At 39.1% G+C, this 22658-nt stretch overlaps 2 protein-coding genes across 4 annotated transcripts in view; one reads left to right on the top strand and one right to left on the bottom strand.

The window, feature by feature from the left end:
- Positions 1-22658, bottom strand: part of LOC150039413 (uncharacterized) — a 510688-nt gene that overhangs the window by 330543 nt on the left and 157487 nt on the right. The gene's annotated exons all lie outside the window — the stretch shown is intronic.
- The window catches only part of LOC150039419 (phosphatidylinositol 3,4,5-trisphosphate 3-phosphatase TPTE2-like), a 62280-nt gene that overhangs the window by 14551 nt on the left and 25071 nt on the right, over positions 1-22658 (top strand). The window contains exons 8-17 of the mRNA XM_090327834.1: positions 3840-3893; positions 5160-5210; positions 7069-7230; positions 9223-9342; positions 12763-12862; positions 12910-13039; positions 14311-14375; positions 18105-18165; positions 19274-19355; positions 19456-19544. Coding sequence (XP_090183960.1) covers positions 3840-3893; positions 5160-5210; positions 7069-7230; positions 9223-9342; positions 12763-12862; positions 12910-13039; positions 14311-14375; positions 18105-18165; positions 19274-19355; positions 19456-19544 — 914 coding nt within the window. The remainder of the gene's footprint in view (positions 1-3839; positions 3894-5159; positions 5211-7068; positions 7231-9222; positions 9343-12762; positions 12863-12909; positions 13040-14310; positions 14376-18104; positions 18166-19273; positions 19356-19455; positions 19545-22658) is intronic.

Genomic DNA, 22658 nt, shown 5'->3' with positions numbered 1-22658 from the left:
TTGAGGGAATCATCATTCCTACATTTGTCGCTTAGATACTTCATGTGGACTCTCTCAGGGAGATTAAAGTTCTCTTAAGTTTTACAAAGCAGTAGTGATTTAATTATTTTATTTGGAGGTAATAGGATGTAGGAGGCTCCACTGTTTTCTGAAGACTCTTTAGCAGAAAACAATGAAACTAAAATCCTAGAAGTATTCATTATCCTGCCAGAGTGCTTCTGCTATGGTGCTTCTACCAAGTGAAGTGAGGGCCACAATTCTAATCCCAAGGATCGAGCTCCTGCCTCAGGACTGTGGTTTCTGAATCCTATCTGAGACAGAAGCTTCAAGATGATGCTGAAGAATGGATGAGATGAAGGAATCAGCAAACTGGGTGGATTGAGGGCATTTACACCTCCAAACTGCAGCTGATTAAAAAGACAAATCAATGTTGTCACTGACATTTGATTTGATTGTGAATGCCACAGCTCAAGTCTTGAGTCATCTCACTTTACAGTTAATATATTTCATTAAAAAATTATCAAGTATCACTGGGTGCCATTGGCTGACCCCTGCAATCCTAGCTATTCAGGAGGCTGAGATTTGAGGACTGCAGTTCAAAGTCACCAAAGCACAAAACTCCAGGAGCCTCTAATTAATCATCAGAAAACTGGAAGTGCAGCTATGGCTCCAGGAGCATAGCACAAGCTTTGAGCTGAAGACTTCTGGGAGAGCAGCCAAGCCCTGAGTATAAGACTCTGGACCAACGCCCACCGCATTCTCCCCAAAAATCAAGTATCAAGCCAGGTGAAGGACAAAGAAAGAAAGAAAAAAGACAGACAGAGAGAGACAGATAGAGACAGACAGAGAGACAGAGACAGAGAGATGGGGAAAGGGAGGGAAGAAGGAAGGATGGAAGGAAGGGAGTGAAACTAAGAAAGAAAGGAAATAAAAGAAAAAAATAAACTGGTCTGAGTGGGTGGTCTACTATTAGATTGCCTATCTAGCACACAGGAAACCCCAGGTTTGATTCCTAGGTATTACATGCGCATAGAAAAACTCAGAAGTGCTGCTATAGTGGTAGGTTGTGGTAGAGGGATAGATTGCAACAGCTCAAGGACAGTGCCCACACCCTGAGTTCAAGACCCAGGACTAGAAGGACAAAACCAACTAAACAAAGCAAAACAGCCGAAAAACTCAATGTTCAGTGTTTCATCTCTGTGAAGACATGTCAAGACTTTATAGGGCTGTGAGAGAAGCTCCATCAGGAATGATGAAGGAACTTGTGAAGGCCTGGGGCACCCACCTAACATAGAGACAACACTACCTGAGAGGGAAGAGCACTTGTAGGATTCTTAGCTTCACTGAACTTTCTGAAGGCACCTCTGCTTCCTGCCTACCACTACCTCATGCTGTTCCAAATGCGATTGTCTTTATGTAGCCACCCCAAGAAGAGTCTTATATCTAAACAAATGATAAATTCCAGGAGACAGGAGACTCACCTAAGAATTCTCCATGTGTGTGTTTTTATACATATATATATATATATATTGGCACTGCTTTGCTGAAATTATGGAATCATGTATACTATGTACCTCATGAATACTATACACCTGGTACTTTTTACCTCAGTCAAGGTAGACGACACAGATTCTGGGCAATGGTGTCTCATGCCTGTAATGGTCAGTACTGTTGAGATCTCATGAAGACCATGGTTCAAAGACAGCATAGGCAGGAAATGTATGAGATTGTGATTTCCATTTAACTTGCAAAAAGCTGAAAGTATGGCTCAAGTGGTAGAGTACCAGAATTGATAGAGAAACCTAAGGAAGAGCAACCAATCCCTAAGATGAAGCCCTAGTAGTTTCAGCACAAAAATATCCCAAAAAGAAGTTCACCTCCTTAGCAAAGACAAGTACAGGTTGAAGTGAAAGGATGGAAAAAGGTATTCCCAGAATGGAGCTGAAAAGGAAGAAAATGAAAATGTATTTCTATGTAACAAAGAAAACTTGAAAATAATACAAGATGAAAGTGACTTCATGTGGCTAAAGATACTGCAATGATTAGCAACAAAAAGGCAGCTAAGCCTCAATGCACCCAATTTCACACAACAGACACCGCTGCACATAAATGAGAAGATGGATCCCAACCATGTTAGATCCTCTCCATAGAATCCACAACCGATTCAACCAATGACATATAGCCAATGGAAGCACATATCTGCCTATTATTCCACTCAACAGTCACAGAATAAGTATCATCCCAGCACTCCCCAAGCTTTCTCCAAAGGAAATATTTACAGCACAAAGGCAGAATTGTTCTTTTCTTCTCTATTAAAATGTAATTATACAAATGGTTTTCTTTGTAGAGTATAAAGTAAGTCTTAATAGATACACATAAGAAATGATTGGGGGAGCTCTGTTTAGTCTTTTGAAGAAATGCCATGCTGCTTTCCATAGTGGTTGAAAGAATTTGAACTCCCACCAACAGTGGAGTAATGATCCCTCCTGTCCACATCCTCTCCAGCATCTGTTGTTATTAGATTTCTCAATCACGGCCATTCTAACTGGAGTGAGTTGGAACCTTAGAGTTGTTTTGATTTGCATTTCTTTTATGGCCAGAGATGTCGAGCATTTCTTCATGTGTCCATAGGCCATTCATATTTCTTCTTCAGAGAAGACTCTTAAGTCTTTGGTTCGTCTGTTTACTAGATGGTTGTTTCTTTGTAGATTAGTTTTGAAATGATTCATTTTTTTGAGCTGTTGATACATTTTAGATATGAGGCCTTTGTCTGTTGCATGGTTAGTGAAGATCTTCTCCCACTCTGTAGGTTGTCTAGTTAATTTTCTAGCTATGTCCTTTGCCATACAGAAGCTCTGCAGTTTAACGCAGTCCTACTTATCTAGACATAGAGCTCCCCTATGATCCAGCAATTCCACTACTTGGCATCTACCCAATCGTCCAGAAACAAGGACATACTAAAGTCACTAGCACAACGATGTTCATTGCAGCACTAGTTACCATAGCAAAGAATGGAACCAACCCAGATGCCCCTCAGTTGATGAGTGGATCAACATGATGTGGTATTTATACACAGTGGAATTCTATGCTGCTGTCAGGAAGAGCAACATCGCCCCATTTGGAAGGAAATGGAAACACTTAGAAAAAATCATATTAAGTGAAGTAAGTCAGACTCAAAGGAGCATAGGCTCTATGGTGTCCCTCATTTGTCATAATCAGTAGAAACCTTGAGCTCCCCTAGCAGAGATATACAATAGAACAAAACCTAGATACATAAGCCCATGTCGTATGACACTAAATGAAAGGACCTCCAGGATATAGAAACAAAAGCCATATAATGAGTGATTGTTGTCCTTAATGTACTGTTATCTCTCATCTCTTTTGCCGTCCCTTGGTTATCTCATATTGTTACAGTATTTCACCTTGTTATCTGATATATTGTATATACGTATATTTGGTTATTTGAAAACAGATAGGGAAGGGGGGAAAACAAGATAATGTTCCGGGGGGAGGGGAGGGAAATGGGGACCAAGACATGAGAAAGGGTATCAATGTATGTGAAGTGATGCACCTTCAATCTGGTGAATATAATGTAACCCTTCTATTAATTACAAAAAATATATGGGAAAAAAGAAATGATTGTATTACTGCATGCTCTCATCCCATGATGGAATTCCAGTAGAAATAGACAGCTAGATAAACTACAGAATATATTGAAATACATAGAAGTAGAACAAAACATTTTTGAACGGTTGGTTGATGGTTATTGGAGAAATATGGGGGGATATGTAATCAAGTCTAGAAGATACCTGACAATGTGCTTTGTTTTCATCCTGTAGCGATATCTTGTCTGATACCACAACAAAATGTGATGAACTTAACAACAATGAAGGGTATGTTCTGAACATATATGCACCACTCACCTAGGTATACTTATAGATATTAACATGAATGTAGGTACAGACACACATGAAAGTATAGTCAAAGAAAGGAAAGTGATTTAGATTAGAGAACTTTCTTGGAAGTATTGATGACAATACAGGATTTTTGATATTTTTCTAAGATGCATTGGATGTAATATCTGCAGCTACCTTTCTAAAACCTTAGCTGTCTTAAGAATAAATATCAAGAATTCTTCTTATTCCTAATCTGTTGTAGTGGCCAAAGCCAATTCAGTGTTTTGATGGAAGCCCCAGCAGGGTAAGAAACTACTCTGCAGGTGCTCCATTATCTCCAGCTAGAGGATACAACACCAGCATTGATCCTCCTTCTCCTACACCACCACCTCCTCCTCCTCTTCCTCCTTCTTCTTCCTCTTTCTCTCTCTCTCTTTCCCTCCCTCCCTCCCTTCCTCCCTTCCTCCCTCCCTTCCCCCCTCTCTCTCCCCCCTCTCTCCCTCCCGCCTCTCTCTCTCCCTCCCTCCCTCCCTCCCTCCCTCCCCCCCTCTCTCTCTCAGAATGAGAAAAGACTAGTCCTTAGGGAAGTTTTAATTTGAAATATGTTTTCCTATAATGGCTCACCTCCAAGGTGTATTTCAAGCCTTAAACAAAATTCTGCCCAACTACGTGTCAGATGTCTATATCAAGAGATGATGATGAAGACACGAGAATCTTTTTGGGCCCGTGTTTATCCCCGATGTATCTCATTTCATTGCTCTGGGAATTGGGTTGGGCAATATATAATGACTTGACTAGGTTTCCAGTTGTTCATGGAGAACTGACAGCTGAGGACAGGCCCCTCATATCGTATGTGCTTTATTTAGTGGATGAAAAGTCTCTTACCATCAAGTCAGGGTTAGAATTTTATGTGAAAGGTAAATATTACACTAAAGATTCAAAACTTGGTGTACGGTATATGTATGTTTGTTTCCTCATATATTCTGGATGTGAAGGTGAAAAACTCATGAAACATAAATGTAAATATTTTAGTTGTTTATTAAAAGCATTTCATTATAAAACTGGTGTAGAATATCCCTTTAAATTGATATTATACAGGACTTTGGTTTTGGTTAATCTTGTACAATGCATGTACTTTTGTTTGGATTTGCACCAAAGTTTCGGTTCCTAAGACCAACAGATTACTCTTTTCCTAAAAAGGTAAAAAAGCCATATCAAGAGAGACAAAATGTGACTGATTTTATTTTTATTCACATTTTACAGCAACCACATGAAGAAAATTGCAAATAAAATTCTACTGTCTCTATCATTCAGGTGGGTAAGACTGTAGAAATACAAGCAATGAAGTATGTATATAAAATATAACATCAATATTTGAAGTGAAAAGAATCTAAGAAAGTCCAAACTGAGCAACAAGAGTTTCTACTGTTAAGATGTTGAAAAATAACCCGTGTGTGCCTTCATAGTATAATCCAATTGATCTTGGAAAATTGTCTTAAGCTGGTCTTATAACTCAGAAAAAAATGGCATTTAAGCAAGTCTAGGTAATGACATATGGCTATGTGTTTTTCTACTCATGAAAGTAAGTAAATATAAGTTGGGTGCTGGTGGCTCACATCTCTAATCCAGGCTGAAAGCTGAGGATTACCACTGGAAGCCAGCTTGGACAGGAAAGTTCTTGAGATTCTTATCTCAAATAAATGACCCAGAAAAAGCCAGAAGTGGCATTTTGGCTCAAGTGAGTTTGCTAGTCTTCAGCAAAAGCAGCTCAGGGACAGCACCTAGAGTACAAGGCTCAGGAATGGAAAAGGAAGAAGGAAAGACAGAAATACTGGAAGAATGAGAGGAGGGGTGTGAGGGAGAGGGAGAGGGAGATTGCGAGGGGGAGGGTGTGGGAGAGGGAGAGGGAGTGCAAGGAAGGAAGGAGGGAAGCAAGGAAGGAAGGAAAGTAGGAAAGAAGGAAAGAGGGAAAAGTATGGAGGGAGTGAGGAAAGAAGGAAAGCAAAACTAAAGGAAAGAATAACAACGAAGTGTTAAACTTTTGGAAGTATAGGTTGTATTCTAATAACTCCCTTATTTATGTGATTCCTCCATTCTGGAAACACGTTCCTTAGGCTTCCACTCTACATATGAGAATAATTTTATACTGTGCCTTAGAGTCCATAAAAATTACTAGTATTTTCATTTGAGTTTCAGTTTTAAAGACTTTGAAATCTTCTCAATTCATCGTCATAACGACATAAACGATACAATCAACCAATGGGTAGTTCGTTTAAAATATGTGACAGAAAGGCTTCAAAGCACTTAGAGTTCAATTCCATAAATATGTATGGAATTGAATTCTTTTTCATGTGTCCATAGCTGCGCAAGGAGTACCCCCAAATAAATAATCATATACATGTTAAAATCCTCAATAAAAATCTTAGGATCCAAGTGGGCATTAGTCATTTTAGGGCCTCATGCTTCCTGGACAGGCATTTTACTGACTGAACTAGACTTCTAGCCCTTCCTACTTTCTTATTTCTGAGATAAGGTTTGGCCTTTTGCTCTGACTGGCCTGGACTTCAGTAGGAAGATTGAAGTTGCCTTACTGACCTGGCTGGGACAAGAGGCTTACATCATCACACCTAGCTTGTCTTGTTGAAGTGGGTTTGTGGAATTTCTTTGCTGGGGCTGGCCTTGACCTGGTATCCTCCTCAGTCTCATGAGTAGCTAATATCATAGCTATGAACCACCGCACACAGGCAGGTAGTCCTTCAAGCGCTTAGGTCAGTTATGCCTTCACTGAGCTTTAACTATTACAGTCTGACAAAGATTCAGATTGATGACTTTTTATGTGCTAAAAGAAACTGATAGATTCATCTTCAGAATTTATCAATATTTAAAGAGTTTATACTGACAGACTAGTCATTTCATTTCCATTTTTGTTCTAGCTTGCAGTTATTGTGTGGTTTCTACATACCCTCCAGTATACTGTTTAGGAGGGAATGTGGTTCACTATGCAGTGCTTCTATTGGATAAAAAACTGAACAATGTTTTTAGATAGGAATGCACTAATTCTTCATACCATTGGCCACTATAATCTTAAATAATGTCTTTTTAGCATCTGACATATAGTTTTAGGAATTGTTGAAATGTGGTGCCAAACTCTCATTGTCTTTATTTATTTTAGGATTTTGGCAATACTACTGATTTTTGTCGATCTTGGTCTAATGGCAACAGATATTATAGTTACGACCAGCAAACTACATATTCCATTAGAGTATAGAACACTTTCCCTTGTGATTGCTATATTTTTCCTTTTGGATGTTGTTCTACAAGTATTTCTGAAAGGGTAAGTTTTATTCTCTCTGAAGTCTAAATCTGAAGAACCCTACTGAGACTGGCTATGCCACCAAGTAGCTCAGGCTCACTATTTCCCTTAACTGTGTGCTTGAAACTCCCATTTATCTCCTTGATTTACACAAAATAACATTTATTTGCCAGTCCTGGTGCTTGAACTCAGGGCCTGAGCGCTGTCCTTGGACATTTCTCAAGGCTAAAGAACTACCACTTGAGCCACAGCACCACTCCCAGTGTTTTTCTATATATGTGGTGCCAAGGATTTGCACCAGGTTATTGGTGCATGATAGCAAGCATTCTACTAGGACAAACGCCCAGCCAAATTTTTTTCAGGATACTAAATTAATTAGAAGATCAATCCAAACAAATGTGTGCCTCTTGAAAAGCATTTTGAAGCCAAGGCCCAAACCCAGATTTTCATTGAATAGCTTTAATTAGTTTTATATAGCTTGAGACACTCTCATGGAGTAGTTGAGAAAAGTCTTTGAACAGATAAAGCTTAAAGGGATTTACCAAAAGGGACCAGGTAATTAATATGTCAATGTGTATGTTAAGAAGGCGAAGTACGACTGCCAGGAGTCTGTCTTAATGGTGGAATGCCTGCCAAGCATGCAGAAAGACCCAAGTTCAATTCCTCGGTTCCACATATAGAAAAAGCCAGATGTGGTGCTGTGGCACAAGTAGTAAAGCTCTAACCTTGAGAAAGTCCAAGGACAGTGTTCAGGCCCTGAGTTGAAGCACCAAGACTAGAGAAAAAAAAAAGAAGAAGAATCTGGGCCCAGTGTCTCATGACTGTAATCCTAGCTACTCAGGAAACTGAGATCTGTGAATCACAGTTCCAAGCCAGCCCAGGTGCTAAAGTCTGTGAGATTCCTATCTCCAATTAACTACTAGAAAACCAGAAGTGTTTTTCTGGCTCAAGTGTTGCATGGTATCTTTGAGCTAAATAGCTCAGGGACAGTACCCGATCCCAGAGTTCTGCCCCATGACTGTTAAAAATTAGAAGGAGAAGTATATACTTGAGGTCTATAGATCAATACTTTGATTCTGACTGGAATTTCAAGTAACGTTTGATAGTATGTGAAATACTAGATACTGCACTCTAAATAGTCCCGAGTTCATTGAAAGGAAAAGTTTCAATGAAAGCATCTGCAGGTGATGTGGAGATTGCTTATCTCATTAGTGAGATGTAGCAAGAAAGAAATAGATTGCTTCCCTTTCCTTCTTGCTGGTTTTCTGAAAAGTAGGATGGGTGAGGCAAGCCTTGGGGATGGGCTGCTGGGCGAGTCAGGCACTGGGTTTCCTAGCCTCCCTTTCTCCAAGTCATTTCAGAAGGCAGTGTATGTTCTTTCCTGAGGACTTGTTCTCCTTCTTCTCTTGAGCAAAGCAGAGTTATTCACTGCCAGGTTAGTCTGATCCTGACAGACTGCCTCAGAGTGTGAAGATGCTTTTCCTGGAGGACTAGTGCTCACCTCTGCAGGAGTCAGTGGTGGAAAGGAGTCTGGTAGATGGATGTCGGTCTTTGTCCATTTAAGGACACAGCAGCCCCTTGGGATTCCATTGTGGGTGCAAGGACAGATTATGAGTTCAGAAGCGCAGTTCATACCCATCTCATATGATACTCATATATTGATCTGGGGATAGTATGATGTACTGAAATTGTTGCTCAACAGAACTGTTGCATTTGTCTTCTTCCAACTCCACTGGAGAAGGCAGTGCATACCTCTTGTCCAGTGGCTGGGGTAGATGGCTTATTCATTAAGCTTTGATTGTCATCAGGTATGCAAGTATGTAATAATACAAATTTACTACTTGAATACCTTCCACCAGTATTATGATTTCTCTTTCCCAAATCCAGTCCATCCATTTCATAGAATCTATTACAATAACAATTTTAATGAAGTTGAGTCAAGTACTTTTTGCTCTAAAGATTTTCCTCTATCCTCTTAAAGAAGATAACCATTTTTTTTACTTTCTCTTACAGGAAAAAGCATTATTTTTCAGATTTCCTCAATATTACAGATGCTGCCATCACTATCATTATTTTATTTATGGACATCACATACATATTCTTTAATGCTACATTTTTTAAAGATATCCAAAGGTAGGAAGCCCATGACTTAACTGTCACACTTTTCTTTCATTTGTTCCTTAATTTGTACTTATTCTTGTCTTAAATTGTGTATATTGAACTGATTTCTGTTTAAGTTCTGAACCTGATACATTTTTTGAAAATAAAATATTAGGGAAGATGACATGGATTGAGTGGTAGAGGCCTACTTAGCAAGTGTAAGAACCTGATTTCAAGGGACTGTAACACAAAAATGGAAGAACAAATGAAGGGAAAATGATACATTTTCATACCCTTGAGATCTAAAAACAGACAGCATTTAAAGCCAGTTAAAGGTGTCTTCACTAAAGTACTTCCATTGGATATAGGAACTGGAACATCATTTTGAAATCCCCCCTTGATGATCTACTAATCTGCTTTTCCTAACATTGCAAGTGTATTGACTTGAACATGTATGAAGTTTCAGTGGCTCTAGTTATACTTCTCTAAAAAATAGCCGATGGAAACCAGGAAATCACGTATATGGAAACCCAGATAATGGATTTTTGCAATGGCAGTTTGGTAAAACAAAGAATGTTAAGGCAAAGTTAAAGCAGTAAGGGATTACTAAGTAATATGTGTATGGGTGTGGCTGTCTGTCTGTATCTGTGTCTGTGTCTGCCTCTGTCTCTATCTCCCTTTCCCTAAATGAGATAGAAAAATACCAATGTACATTGGAGGGCTAATGTTAGGAGGCTTTTAGCTATATTCATTAGAAGTCAAAGAAATAGATTCTTTCTTACCAAAATTTCTGAGAGGTCCAGTGTGATCCCCAAGTAAATATTGCTTTGGCTAGGGTTTGGATCTTGAAAATAACCTCAATCCATATGGTCCTTCAATGGGCAACCTCAACACCACTTGAGACCTTGGTAGCAAGACAACACTTGAGGTAGCAGCTACAGCAGCTGAATCAAGATGGATCGGAGTCAGAGTCGTGGTCATGGCCAGAGGTAGCAAGAAGGATGATAAGGACAAGAAAAGGAAATATGAAGCACCTGTACCAACTAGAGTGGAGAAATAGAAGAAGAAAACGAAGTGACCAGATGCTGCCAGCAAACTGCTACTGGTGACACCTTAAACTCAGTGTCGCTTGAAATAACTGAAGTTAGAGATAATTAAAGATTATCTTCTCATGGAAGAAGAATTTCTTAGAAATCAGGAACAAATGAAGCTATTAGAAGCAAAGCAAGAGGAGGAAAGATGAAAGGTGGATGACCTGGGGGGGACCCTGATGTTGGTAGGCACCTTGGAAGAGGATCAAATGTCTATCTGGTTTGGGGTCATGATCACTTTCACATGACATTTGTGCCATGGTGTCCACATCTGTGGGCTCTGAGCACTGTGTCATCATCTTTCCATCCTGGCCAAGAACCTGCTGGAACCAGGCTGCTCAGTCCTGCTCAACCACAAAGTGCATGCGGTGATAGGGATGCTAATGGATGACATGGTCCCCCTGGTCACAGTGATGAAGGTGGAGAGGCTCCCCAGGAGACATATGCAGATATGGGTGGCTTAGACAACCAAATCCAGTATATTAAGGAATCTGAGGAATTGCCTCTCACTCATCCTGAATATTATGAAGAGATTGGTATAAAACACCCATCATTCTCTATAGGCCACCTGGCACAGGTAAAACTGTTGGCTAAAGCAGTAGGAAATGAAACATTGGCCACTTTCTTGAGAGAGGTGGGCTCACAACTTATTCAAAAGTACCTAGGCAACGGGCCCCTACTTGTATGGGAATTGTTTCGAGTTGCAGAAGAACACGAACCATCCATTGTGTTTATTGATTAAATTGATGTCATTGGCACCAGAATGTAAGATTTGGACTCTGGAGGTGAGAAAAAAGTTCAGAGAACCATGTTGGTGCTGTTAAGCCACTTGAATCATTTTGATTCAAGGGAGGATGTGAAAGTGATCATGACCCCAAACCAGATAGAAACTTTGGATCCAGCACTGATCAGACCAGGCTTCATTGACAGAAAGATTGAGTTCCCCCTGCCAGATGAGAAAAAAAAATAAGCTCACCTTCCACATTCATAAAAGCATGACTGTCCTGGCAGACAACGTGACTCTAGATGACTTGATCAGGGCAAAGATGATCTCTCTGGGGCCAACAATAAGGCAATCTGTACGGAAGCTGGGCTGATGGCCTTGAGGGAACACAGAATGAAAGTAACAAATGTAGACTTCAAAAAATCTAAAGAAAATCTTGTTTATTAAAAACAAGAAGGCACACCTGAGGGGCTCTATCTCTAGGAACCACAACTGCCTCAGGAAAGTGATGGGAGTTTTCCTAGCTCTCCACTGGGAAGCCATTAGTGCCTGCCCACTGGAAACCATGGGTCAGATGATTTTACTAAAAATTCCCCTTTGTCTTAGGAAATGTGGCTTGTAGGTCTCACATCTGGCAATCTCTGTTGTCTATGCTGTGCAGCACTCTGCTTCCCAATAAAGTGCGTTTTTCAGAAAGAAAGATAGAAAGGAAGAAATGAGGAAGGAAGGAAGGAAGGAAGGAAGGAAGGAAGGAAGGAAGGAAGGAAGGAAGGACAGAAAGGAAGGAAGGAAGGACAGAAAGGAAGGAAGGAAGAAAAGAAGAAAGAAAGAAAGAAAGAAAGAAAGAAAGAAAGAGAAAGAAAGAGAGAGAAAGAGAGAGAGAAAGAAAGAAAGAAAGAAGGAAAGAGAGAAAGAAAAGATGAAAGAAAGAAAGAAAGAAAGAAAGAAAGAAAGAAAGAAAGAAAGAAAGAAAGAAAGAACACATCAGCCTCCACCCTGGACCACTGAATTGGAAACTCTGGGATCTGTGAACCATGGTTGAAGCAGTTCTGCCAAATGAATCTTGTTGGACATGTCCACACCTTTGTGTTTCTGAATGGAGGAGAAACACCAGCCAGTATGGTTGGGAAGTATTGCAACCTGTTCCTGCCTGATATGCATGTACTAGCTGTAGGGAGCCTCTGTTACTAAAAGGAATAACACCAATGTACAAACAATCAAAGTTCATTTGGGGGGAAGATGAAAACTAAAATAGTCTATAAATCTGAATGAACTCATTACTGTTTGTCCAGACAGTAATTTCTCAATCTTAGCATTACTGATATTTTGAGAAGATAGTTATTACTTGGGTAGGGAAGAGAGGACAAAAACATCCTATCATTCTTCCTAGATTCATATTTATTGTAGGGTGTTTAGCAGCAGTCCTAGATGTGATTAGCACCTGCATCCATTTGGTTGTGACCACCAAGTATGTCCATATGTTACCCAGTGTCCTCTGGGATGAGGGGTATAGCTGACTGTTAGAGCACTAGAGCAGAACGTGGAGGCCATGGGGGTGGTGCAGAGCAATGTAACATATGTACACAGATTTAAACATATGTATTGATGAACTAAAAGTATGTATCTATAAATTTTTAGAATGATTGTATTCTTTCGGCTTCTGAGGCTGATAACACTTATGAGGATCTTTCACCTTGCAACTCAGAAAAGACATCTAGAAAAATTAATCAGAAGAATGGTAAGTGGGCAGGACATGTTTGCTTCCCATCCTGGTAAAAGTTTTAGGTAGCAATATCAAATTCTTTGTGGTTGACTTCTGTTTTACAGCTTCATCATTTTTGTTCCTCCCAGGTGTCTGGCAATAAGAGACGATATGCCAAGGATGGATTTGACCTAGATTTAACTTACATCACTGGTTTGTGAAACATAACTGTTGATTGACTTCTCTTAATTATATTACTGTTTTTTGAAACTTGTCATGTGATTGACTTATGTTTAATCCACATTTTCCTTTGAAGTAAGAATATTCCCTTTGATTTTCCCAAACTACAATGTTTTTTATCTAAGGCACATTGGTTTGAGCTTTTTGTTTTTGATTTCTTACTACGTTGGCTTCTTTGGTGGTTCTGGGAAAAGAACTCAGTCTCTTGCTTGCTTGGGAGGCTCTCCTACTTCTGCCACACCACTAGCACTTTTTATGTAATTGTTATTTTCAAGGTAGGCTCTTGCTTTCTGTCCCAGCTTTTCTGAGCTACAGTTCTTCTACTTGTATACCATTGTACCAAGCCATTTATTGAGATGAAGTCTTTCCATGTTCCCCAGATCTTTGCCTCCTGAATAGCTGATTTCCAAGATTGAGCCAAAAATGCCTAGCTTTTTGCTTTCTCTCTCTTCTTTTTTGTTTCTCTTCTTTCTTCCTTTCTCTGTCTCTCTTACCTTCTCTTCTTTCTTCTTTCCTTCCTTCCTTTCCATACTCTCAAAGTATTTTTCTCAATGATTTCATAGGCTACTGTGTTATGGTAATATATTGGTAGATTACATCTGGGCACAGGTAATCTCATTCATTTCAAACCAAGACTCCCTGGTGGTTTGACAGTAAATACGATGCAATTTCAAGTGGCTCCATTAAAATTTCACTTATTATTTATTCAGTTTTGTTAGCTATCTAAGCATCCAAGAGAAAGAGACCTTAATCTTCTAAAATCCCAGAGAACAAGTTCATTATCCATGAGGTCAGGTTTGCTAAGGTAAGACGGCTTCAAACACTAAGTTCCTGTTGAGCCTAAGGATAGTATGATATTGCATAACTTATTTATTTACTTTTGTATTGTATTGTCAGTCCTGGGGCTTGAACTCAGAACTTGATAACTGTCCTTGAGCTTCTTTTGCTCAAGGCTAGCACTTTACCATTAGAGCCACACTGCCACTTCTGGTGTTTTCTCTTTATGTTGTCCTGAGGAATCCAACTCAGAGTGTTTTTGCATGCAAGTCAAACGCTCTGCCACAAAATCACCTCCCTAGACTTCTATTGCTTCATCTTAATGCATCATCTTGGTTATGTCACTATCATATCAACTCTTCTTGTACTCTGAGAAAAGAACCTGGATAGATGTACAAATAATTTTTGTTATTATTGTTGTTCCCATCTGTACTGACTTTCCTAATAGGGATTCTTTTGCTTTCCAGACCGTCTTGTCGCCATGTCATTTCCATCCTCTGGGATACATACATTCTATAGGAATCCAATGCAGGTAAGCATATTTGTGCAGCACAGAGTGAACTCTATAGACTCAAGAGCTTAGTGTTGACCCAGGCAAAGCAGTGTTCTACCATTTTATTCTTTCTGGTGAAAAATCATAAAAGCATGGTATCAACTTGCTTTTGTTTATGCGAAGCCCTGGAGGTCCTACTGATTCGTTAGAGCACCCATTTATTTATCTCAAGATAGAGTGGTTTGAACATTTGGATGGGGCTTAATGGACTGGTTCCAATGATTAGGTACAGGACTGGCTACATCACTGGGCTGATCTGGGCATCTCTGATCAGTTGCCGCTCCTCTGAGGACTGGCTAATCTGAATTGGCTTTTCTGATTGCCTCTCTGTTATTATGTCTCTTCTCCCAGGCAGCTAGATCTTGGGGACCATTGAGATGGCCTTAGGAACAGCAAGCAAATGAATGTAATTACATTAAGACTAAGTCTTCAAGTGAGTGTGAGTGGCCTTGAATTCATTAGCTAAGACAAAAATGAATTACAAAAGCAGTCTGGATTCAAGGATCAGAAAATAGGCTCCATCACAGGATGAGAGGAATTGTGTCCCCATATGTAGTCTTTTAGGGAGAAGAAAGCCATGTCTAAAAATATATATGTTCTTTCACATAGATTCCCTGATAATTAAATAAGGGAAATCCCACTTTGGGCTCTGTAAGTGACTAACTTAATTTTAAGCCCCTTGAAGCTCCTTACTAAGAAAGCACATAAAATTTGGGGTTAGGGATATATGTACGTATGTATTCACATACAGTGAATTCCTGTAGTAATTCCTACTGTTTTTCCTTAATGAAATATAATTGGAGATCTGTGTATGGGTTCATATATAATGTATATACATTCAGTGGTCAATGACAGGAAATGCTCTGATGGGTGATCACTCAGTGTGTGAACAGCAATGAATGTACTTGAAGTAAGTTCCTGGAATTCTCAGCAGCTTCATCCCATAAGAGTACTGTTGTGTAAGCTGGGCATCAGTTATCCAAACAGAGCCTCAGGACTACAGGTCTCTTTCCCCACACAAGGCAAATAATAAATGCTCCACAACTCTTATGAGAGAAGCGAGCAAGTCCTAGTAGGAGAGTGCTTTCCTAGTATGCATGAAGCCCTGGGTTCCATTCCTTGGTATCACATTCACAGAAAAAGCCAGAAGTGGTGCTGTAGCACAAGTGGTAGAGCCCTAGCCTTGAGAAAATCCAAGGAGAGTACCTGGCGCTGAATTCAAACCCCAAGATTGGTAAAAAAAAATAGTGTAAGAGAAAATGTAGAACCTCACTCATCATCAGAAAAATGCAGGTGGAAACCACAATGTGATAGCACTGCAACATTCCACAAGCATGACAATTATTGAATAGTTAAGAGGTAACACATGCTAGTAAACTTGTGGAGAAAGATGGCCCATGGCAAGCTATTGATGATATCAATTAGCATAGACATTCAAGAAAACAGTGTGAAGATTCTCAAACAAATCACACTTCAATGATCTTGGGATCCAATCATACCTCGACTGGGTATTGATGCGACTTAAAGAGATCATTATGTGGCAGAGACATATGTACCCCTGGTTAAAAGCTCACTGCTCAGCAGTGAATAGCCAAGGGATGAAATCCACCTCTTAAGTTTCCATTCCAAGGTGAATGTTGTGGCACCTCTACATGATAGTGCCTTGTTTACTCCTGCAAACAACTGTCTTTGTCAATAACACAAAAGGAGAAGTTATATGTTAATCAAATAAACCAAATGGCAAGTATGGAATATGTGAAATAAAAAAACATTGATCTCAATGAAGGTGAGCCTAGACTAGTGAATATCAGAAACTTGGGTGAGTCAGAAGGAGGAAGGTTTGGACAAAGGTTGATCAATGAGCAAGAGATTATAATGACATAAGAGGTAACTTTTCGCTGAGCTGTTACACAGTAGATTGATTACACACAACAGCATTGTGTTATATATTATTAAAGAAGAAAGGATTTTAAAGTTTCACTATGATGTTATCTAATGCTTGACATAATAGTTGTATTTAACCTGATTTATGTACATGTATGTATGTGTTTTTGTATGTGTATACGCATATACATGTGTGTGTCTCAAAATCTCATGTGATACTTAGTAATCTGCATGACATTTATTCTTCCGTATGTATCAATAAAGAACAATACGGTACCACATACCTAGAAAAAAGCCGGAAGTGGTGCTGAGGCTGAAGTGGTAGAGCTCTAGCCTTGAGAAAGTCCTAGGACAGTGCTTAGGTCCTGAGCTCAATCCCAGGACTGGCAAAAACCAACAACAACAAAAAAAAACAATTGGTGTTTAACTGAAAAACCATCATTATGTAATGCATGCTTATATAAATAAACCTTTACTGATGCAGACTCCACATTGCCCTCATCTTACATTTGTCTGTTAACGCAATTATGTATGAGGGCATGCAATGAACACCACTATCAAATTGTTGACTATGTTCTGGCATTTATAATCACTTTTTAAACACTGAAAGTGTTCTTTTGATTTTTGATTGCCATAGATCAGTTTTAATGTTTCTTGAGTTTCTCATAGAAGAATCATATGGTAGGTCTTTTGTAACTGAGTTTCTACCAGAAATTCTAGATTTGTGCCCTGGTTGTTCTTTTAAAAATAGGATTAATATTTATGGATCTATGGAAAATGCACGCACAGAAAGTATAGTGTTATATACTGCTCCAAAGTGTCATGAAATGCATTATATTCTGCAAATCCATTTGGTAGAAAGGAAAACATGCAACTATGACAAAATAAAGCTGGAGGAAGAGATGTAAATTTGGCAGCTGGAAGTTTTTGAGTGGACATTTTATAGCTCATATGACTTTAAATATTTGAGTTTGAAAACAATGAGGGTAAACATTGTACTTTGTGTTGATCTGTACATCATAAACATAACACTGAACAAACTTAATTCCTGAGGAGGCTAATCAGGTCACATGTTCCTGCTTGTCCTTCAAAGGGAAGAAGGTTTCAGCATTGTATTTTGAACAACACTGAATATAGAAAGAAAAGGGTCAGAGTGCAGATGCGTGGAACACAGCCACAGTTACTGGAGAAACAAACACAGTGAGGAAGCATCAACAAGTCTGGCCACTTCTGTATGCAGTCAGACCATGTCCCTTTGCCCCTAAGTCAAGTAAAAGCTACTTTTGCTGGAAAATACAATGTGTTCTTGATCTTAGCCATGCTCTCTTGTAGTCACTTCATAGATATCTAGGGATCCAGGAAGAACAGGATTTATAAAACTGCAAAAGGCAGACTGCTTTCCAAACACAATGCCTTTTCTTGTCATCTTGAAGAGAAAAATCCAGAACTATAAACACTGGCCAGGCCTCCAGAGACAAAGGCTAAGGGCAGGTCATTCAGACTGAGACTTGGACAGATTTAACATGCCTACCTTAATGCCTCCAGCACCTTCCTGTTTAATCTGAGGGTCTATCTGGAGATAGACAAGGATTAGAAGGCATGAATGTTTGGCTGCTTTGTCCTTCAGAACAAGGGGGGAGCTAGTGTATACTCTTAGGTCAAAAGAAGCATTTCGCAGACTTGAAGAAGAAGAAAATCAGAAGATTAAAGCTGTGACAAAAGCGTTTTCCAAAGTAGAGAGCATGTTTTACTAGTATCTTTAAGTAGTTGTACAAAGGAGCCGCCTTCAACAATATAGTTTATGAATGTATTTATCTTTTTTAGGAAGTGGCTCGTTTCTTCAACACCAGACATCCTGAGCATTATTTTGTATACAACCTTTGTAGTATGTATATCACTTTAATATATTTGCAACTGTAGATATGTAAGAAAGTCACCTTGGGTATCTTTCATTTAATTGTAAATATTACGTAGTAAGAAGTCAGATCAGAAATCTCTGTATTGCGCTGGTGCTGTGTAGTAGGAAAAGTGAGCTTGGCAGCACAACATTCCCTAAGAAAGAGATGGGCCAGTGAGAGCGAAGAGGCAGACTTACAGAGGAAGTGCTCAGGAAAGATCTGCTCTCATGCTCAATCAACTCTTCCTGCCTTTAATGCCAGATTGTATCACAGACAATTCAGCAAGTATGTTCTATGATCCACCAGAAAGAGTTGGTGATGAGAACAAGGCGCGTGATGAGAAACGACAAAAGAAAACAGAAGAAAGAGAAGAATGTGCCCCCAGTTTCTCTGCTGTGTCTGACTTCAGTTTTTCTCCTGTCTAGACATTAACACCTGTCTAGATTTTTTTATGGTGGTGTGGGGTGTTTTTGTACTTTATTTAGGGTTAATGTATAGAAGGGTTGCAGTTAGATTTTTTTAGGTAATGGTTACATTACTTCTCAAACCGTGATACCCCTTCTCATGTTTTTGTCTCCCTTTCACTGTCCCCTGATTTCCCAATCATGATTTTTATGTACATTTTTATTGCATTTTATTGTCAGAATAAACATTTAATGATATTTTCAGGGACTGAGCATTTAGACAGCACCATTAACCTCTGCTTAGTGGTACCTATGTAGTATGATAGAATAAGCAGTCTAGAAGATAGAATAAGCAGAATGCAGGATGATAGGATATGCAGTCTAGAAGATCGAATAATCACTCTGTTAGAAGGTTAAAGGTAAGGAATATGAAGCATGAGTTGATTTTAAATTACTTGGGATGAAAAAGTCTTTAAGGACAAGAATCTGTCCCTAATGTCCTTCATGTCTCTTTGGCTCTTTTGTCCACTGGTCTGCCTGTGTTCCTCTCAGGACCTTTGTGCTGGTGATGTTAAAAATCCTTTTAGAACAATGGAAAGGAGATAAGAATTCCTAAGAGAAATTTTAAACTTCGTTCCTAACTTTCATGTCAGTAGGCATACAGCTCTGACACATATCTCATTTCTTTCAGGCGAACGGTCTTATGACCCTAAGTATTTTCATCACCGTGTGCATAGAATAATGATAGAGGATCACAATGTCCCCACTCTTGAGTACGTCTGATGCCACACGGATGGTCAGAAAAGCACTAAATTCACTGGGCTTGAAATTTGGGAATGAATTTTAATTAACTAAAAATTTTTGTTAAACCAGAGAGATGGTTTCATTTGCTAAAGAAGTCATTGCCTGGTTATCCAAGGATCCTCACAACATCATCATAATTCACTGCAAAGGTGGAAAAGGTAATGATGCTTTCCTTTCTGTATCCTTTGTAAAAAGATAGTTGAGAATAAATATTGACAGGCAGTAGGAAGATACCTACTGCTACTCCTCAGATAGATTCATCATTGCTAACATATTAATATTGTGTTTAAAGGATGAAAGAAGCAAAGAATACTAAAAGGAAAATAGAGAAGGGGAGGGAAGAACAAAGGAAAAACTAATGTAAAGAAGGGAGGACAATGAGCTACTTCCCTTAATTGCTGATTATATGGGTTTCTTCCATTTTGGTTTACCCATGTATACCTGCCTCCCCCAAACAGTGTTCAACTTCAGGATGGTATTGCATTTGTATCTCATTTGCAGTGATGCCTTTTTCTTCTTTAGCTGACAGTGCTGCACTTATGTATCATGTAAATGTAATACTTTCCTATTTATATACAATGTGGAATGCTGAATGAAGCTAGTTAACAAATGCATTCTCGCCTTGGGCTTTTAAGATGCTCTTCCCTGTTACCTAGTGACATTGAGAATTGTTTCACAAATCTGTTGGCCACTTTAAGGTTTCGTTTTCAGAAATGTCTTTCCAAGTACTGTGTCCTACCACACTGCCTTTTGATTCTTGGGAGTGTGGGGTGATTTTGTATTGTTTCTTGGCATTAATATGGTCGGAACCCAAGGCCTCACACGTCCTGGGGCCCTTTACTACTGGAGCCACTTACATTCCTCATACCTGTTTGCTTTAGTCATTATTCACATTGGTTCTCACTTTTCATCCTGAATCCAGAAAGGCCTAGACTGTGACCCTCTTTAACTTTTTCACACACTTGGGTTCATGGATACATACTGTGATGCTCTACTTTTTACTTGAGAAGAATTCTTGTATAGATTTGGGCTTGCCTTGAATGACAAACCTCCCCATTGTCTGTATCTGAATAGCTAGTAATACAGCCACTACGGCTGGCTAGCTTTGTGTTTTGTGAGCATTTGTTTGGTTTTGATTGAGTCAGGATTTCCCTATATAGTCTCAAGCTTGTTATCTTCCTGCCCTTGCCTCTGTGTGCTGAATGGCAGAAATGGCCACCATACCTCCCTCTTTGTCCTGCTTTAGGAAAGGTTAATGTATTGTCTTGCTATTTGTGTTGTTTCTTAACCCATTTTTGAGATTCTCTGGTTCCATAGCGTATACCTCTTTGCTCAGCTGATTATCTACTTTATTTTTAAAAATTTAATGTATAGAGGGGTTACAGTTATATTTGCCAGATTGAAGGTGCCAAACTTCTCACACATCTATATCCCGTCTCATGTTTTTGTCCCCATTTCCCTCTGCCCAACCCCTCCCCTGATTTTTCCCCTCCTATATCAAATACACAAGTAAACATCTAGATAATATACCAGGTAACAAAGTGGGATACTGTAACAATATGAGTTTAACCAAAGGGCAACACAAGAGTAGAGAGAAGAACATGATACATTACAATAACAGTCACTTATAATTAAGCTCTTGTTTCCATGTCCTGGTAGTCCATTAATTTGGCCTCATCCTATATGGCATTATGTGTGTAGGATTTGAGCTACTGTGTTCCTCAGCTGGGGCAAACTAGATGTGTACTAATTATTACAAGTGGGAATCCATTGAGCCTATGTTTCTTTCAGTACTTCACTTAATATGATTTTTTCCAAGTTTTAGCATTTCCTTACAAATCGTGTAATGTCGTTCTTTCTGATGGCGGCATAGAATTCCATTGTGTATAAATACCACATCTTGGTGTTTCAATCTCTACTGAGGAGCATATGGGTTGGTTGCATACCTTTGCTATGGTAAATATTGTGGCAATGAACATTGTTGTGCTAGTGGCTTTAGTATGTCCTTGTTTCTGGACTATTAGGTAAATGCCAAGTCGTGGAATTGCTGGGTCATGGGGTGATCTATGTTTAGCCTTTTGAGGAACTGCCACACTGCCTTCCATAGTGGTTGAACGAGTTTGCACTCCCACCAACAGTGTAGTAATGATCCCTTCTGGCCACATCCCAGGCAGCATCTGTAGTTATTGCATTTCTTGATCATGGCCATTCTAACTGGAGTGTGGTGGAATCTCAAAGTTGTTTTGATTTGCATTTCTTTTATGGTTAGAGAGGTTGAGCATTTCTTCATGTGTCTATAGGCCATTCTTATTTCTTCTTCCGAGAAGACTCTAAGTCTTGGCCAATCTTTTTATAGGATGGTTATTTCTTTGGAGCTTAATTTTGGAATGATTCATTTTTTTAGCTATAGGTATATTTTAGATATGAGGCCTTTGTCTGTTGTATGATTAGTGAAGATCTTCTCTTACTCTGTGAGCTTTCTATTGTACCTGCTACCTATGTCCTTTGACCTACAGAAGCTCTACAATTTAATGCATTCCCCTCTGTCCTAGCTATATTTAATTTTTTGTGCTTGTTTGGTCTTTATTAAGAAAGTTTCGACCTGTGCCAGGGGGACTTAGTGTATCTCCCATTCCTTCTTGTAAAGTTTTTAAGATCCATTTGGAACTAATCCTAGTATAGGGTGACATAGAAGGTACCAACTTTAATTTTCTGGAGGTGCTTAACCAGTTCTGCCAGCATCACTTGTTGAAGAGGCTGTCTTTCTTCCATTCTATTCCCTTATCAAAGATTAAGTGGCCATAGGTTTGTGCGTTGATTTTTGGGCCTTCAATTTGATTCCATTGGTCCTCTGCCCTATTCTTTTGCCTGTATCAAGTTGTTTTGATTACTGTAACTTTGTAATAGAGTCTGAAATTTGATATGGATATTCCTTCAGAGTTGCTCTTTCTGCTATATAGGGTCTTTTATTATTCCATATGATATTGTGGATTTCTTCTTCAATTTCATTAAAGAATGACATTGGGCTATTGATGATTATTGCATTGAATTTGTACATAGCCCTTGGCAGGATTGCCATTTTCATGTTGTTAATTCTTCCAATTCAGGAGCCTGGGAAGTTTATCCATTTCTTCAGATCTGCTTAAATTTCATTTTTCAGGTTTTTAAAGTTTGCATCATAAATGTCCTTTACATTCTTAGTTAATTAATTCGTATGTATTTTATTTTCCTTGAGGCTATTGCAAATGGAGTTGCTTTCCTGATTGCTGCCC

The sequence above is a fragment of the Megascapheus bottae genome, unplaced genomic scaffold, assembly GCF_031878675.1.
Source record: "Megascapheus bottae isolate mThoBot1 unplaced genomic scaffold, mThoBot2.hap1 HAP1_SCAFFOLD_40, whole genome shotgun sequence".
Classification (NCBI taxonomy): Eukaryota; Metazoa; Chordata; class Mammalia; order Rodentia; family Geomyidae; genus Megascapheus; species Megascapheus bottae.
This window is presented reverse-complemented; position numbering and strand designations above follow the sequence as displayed.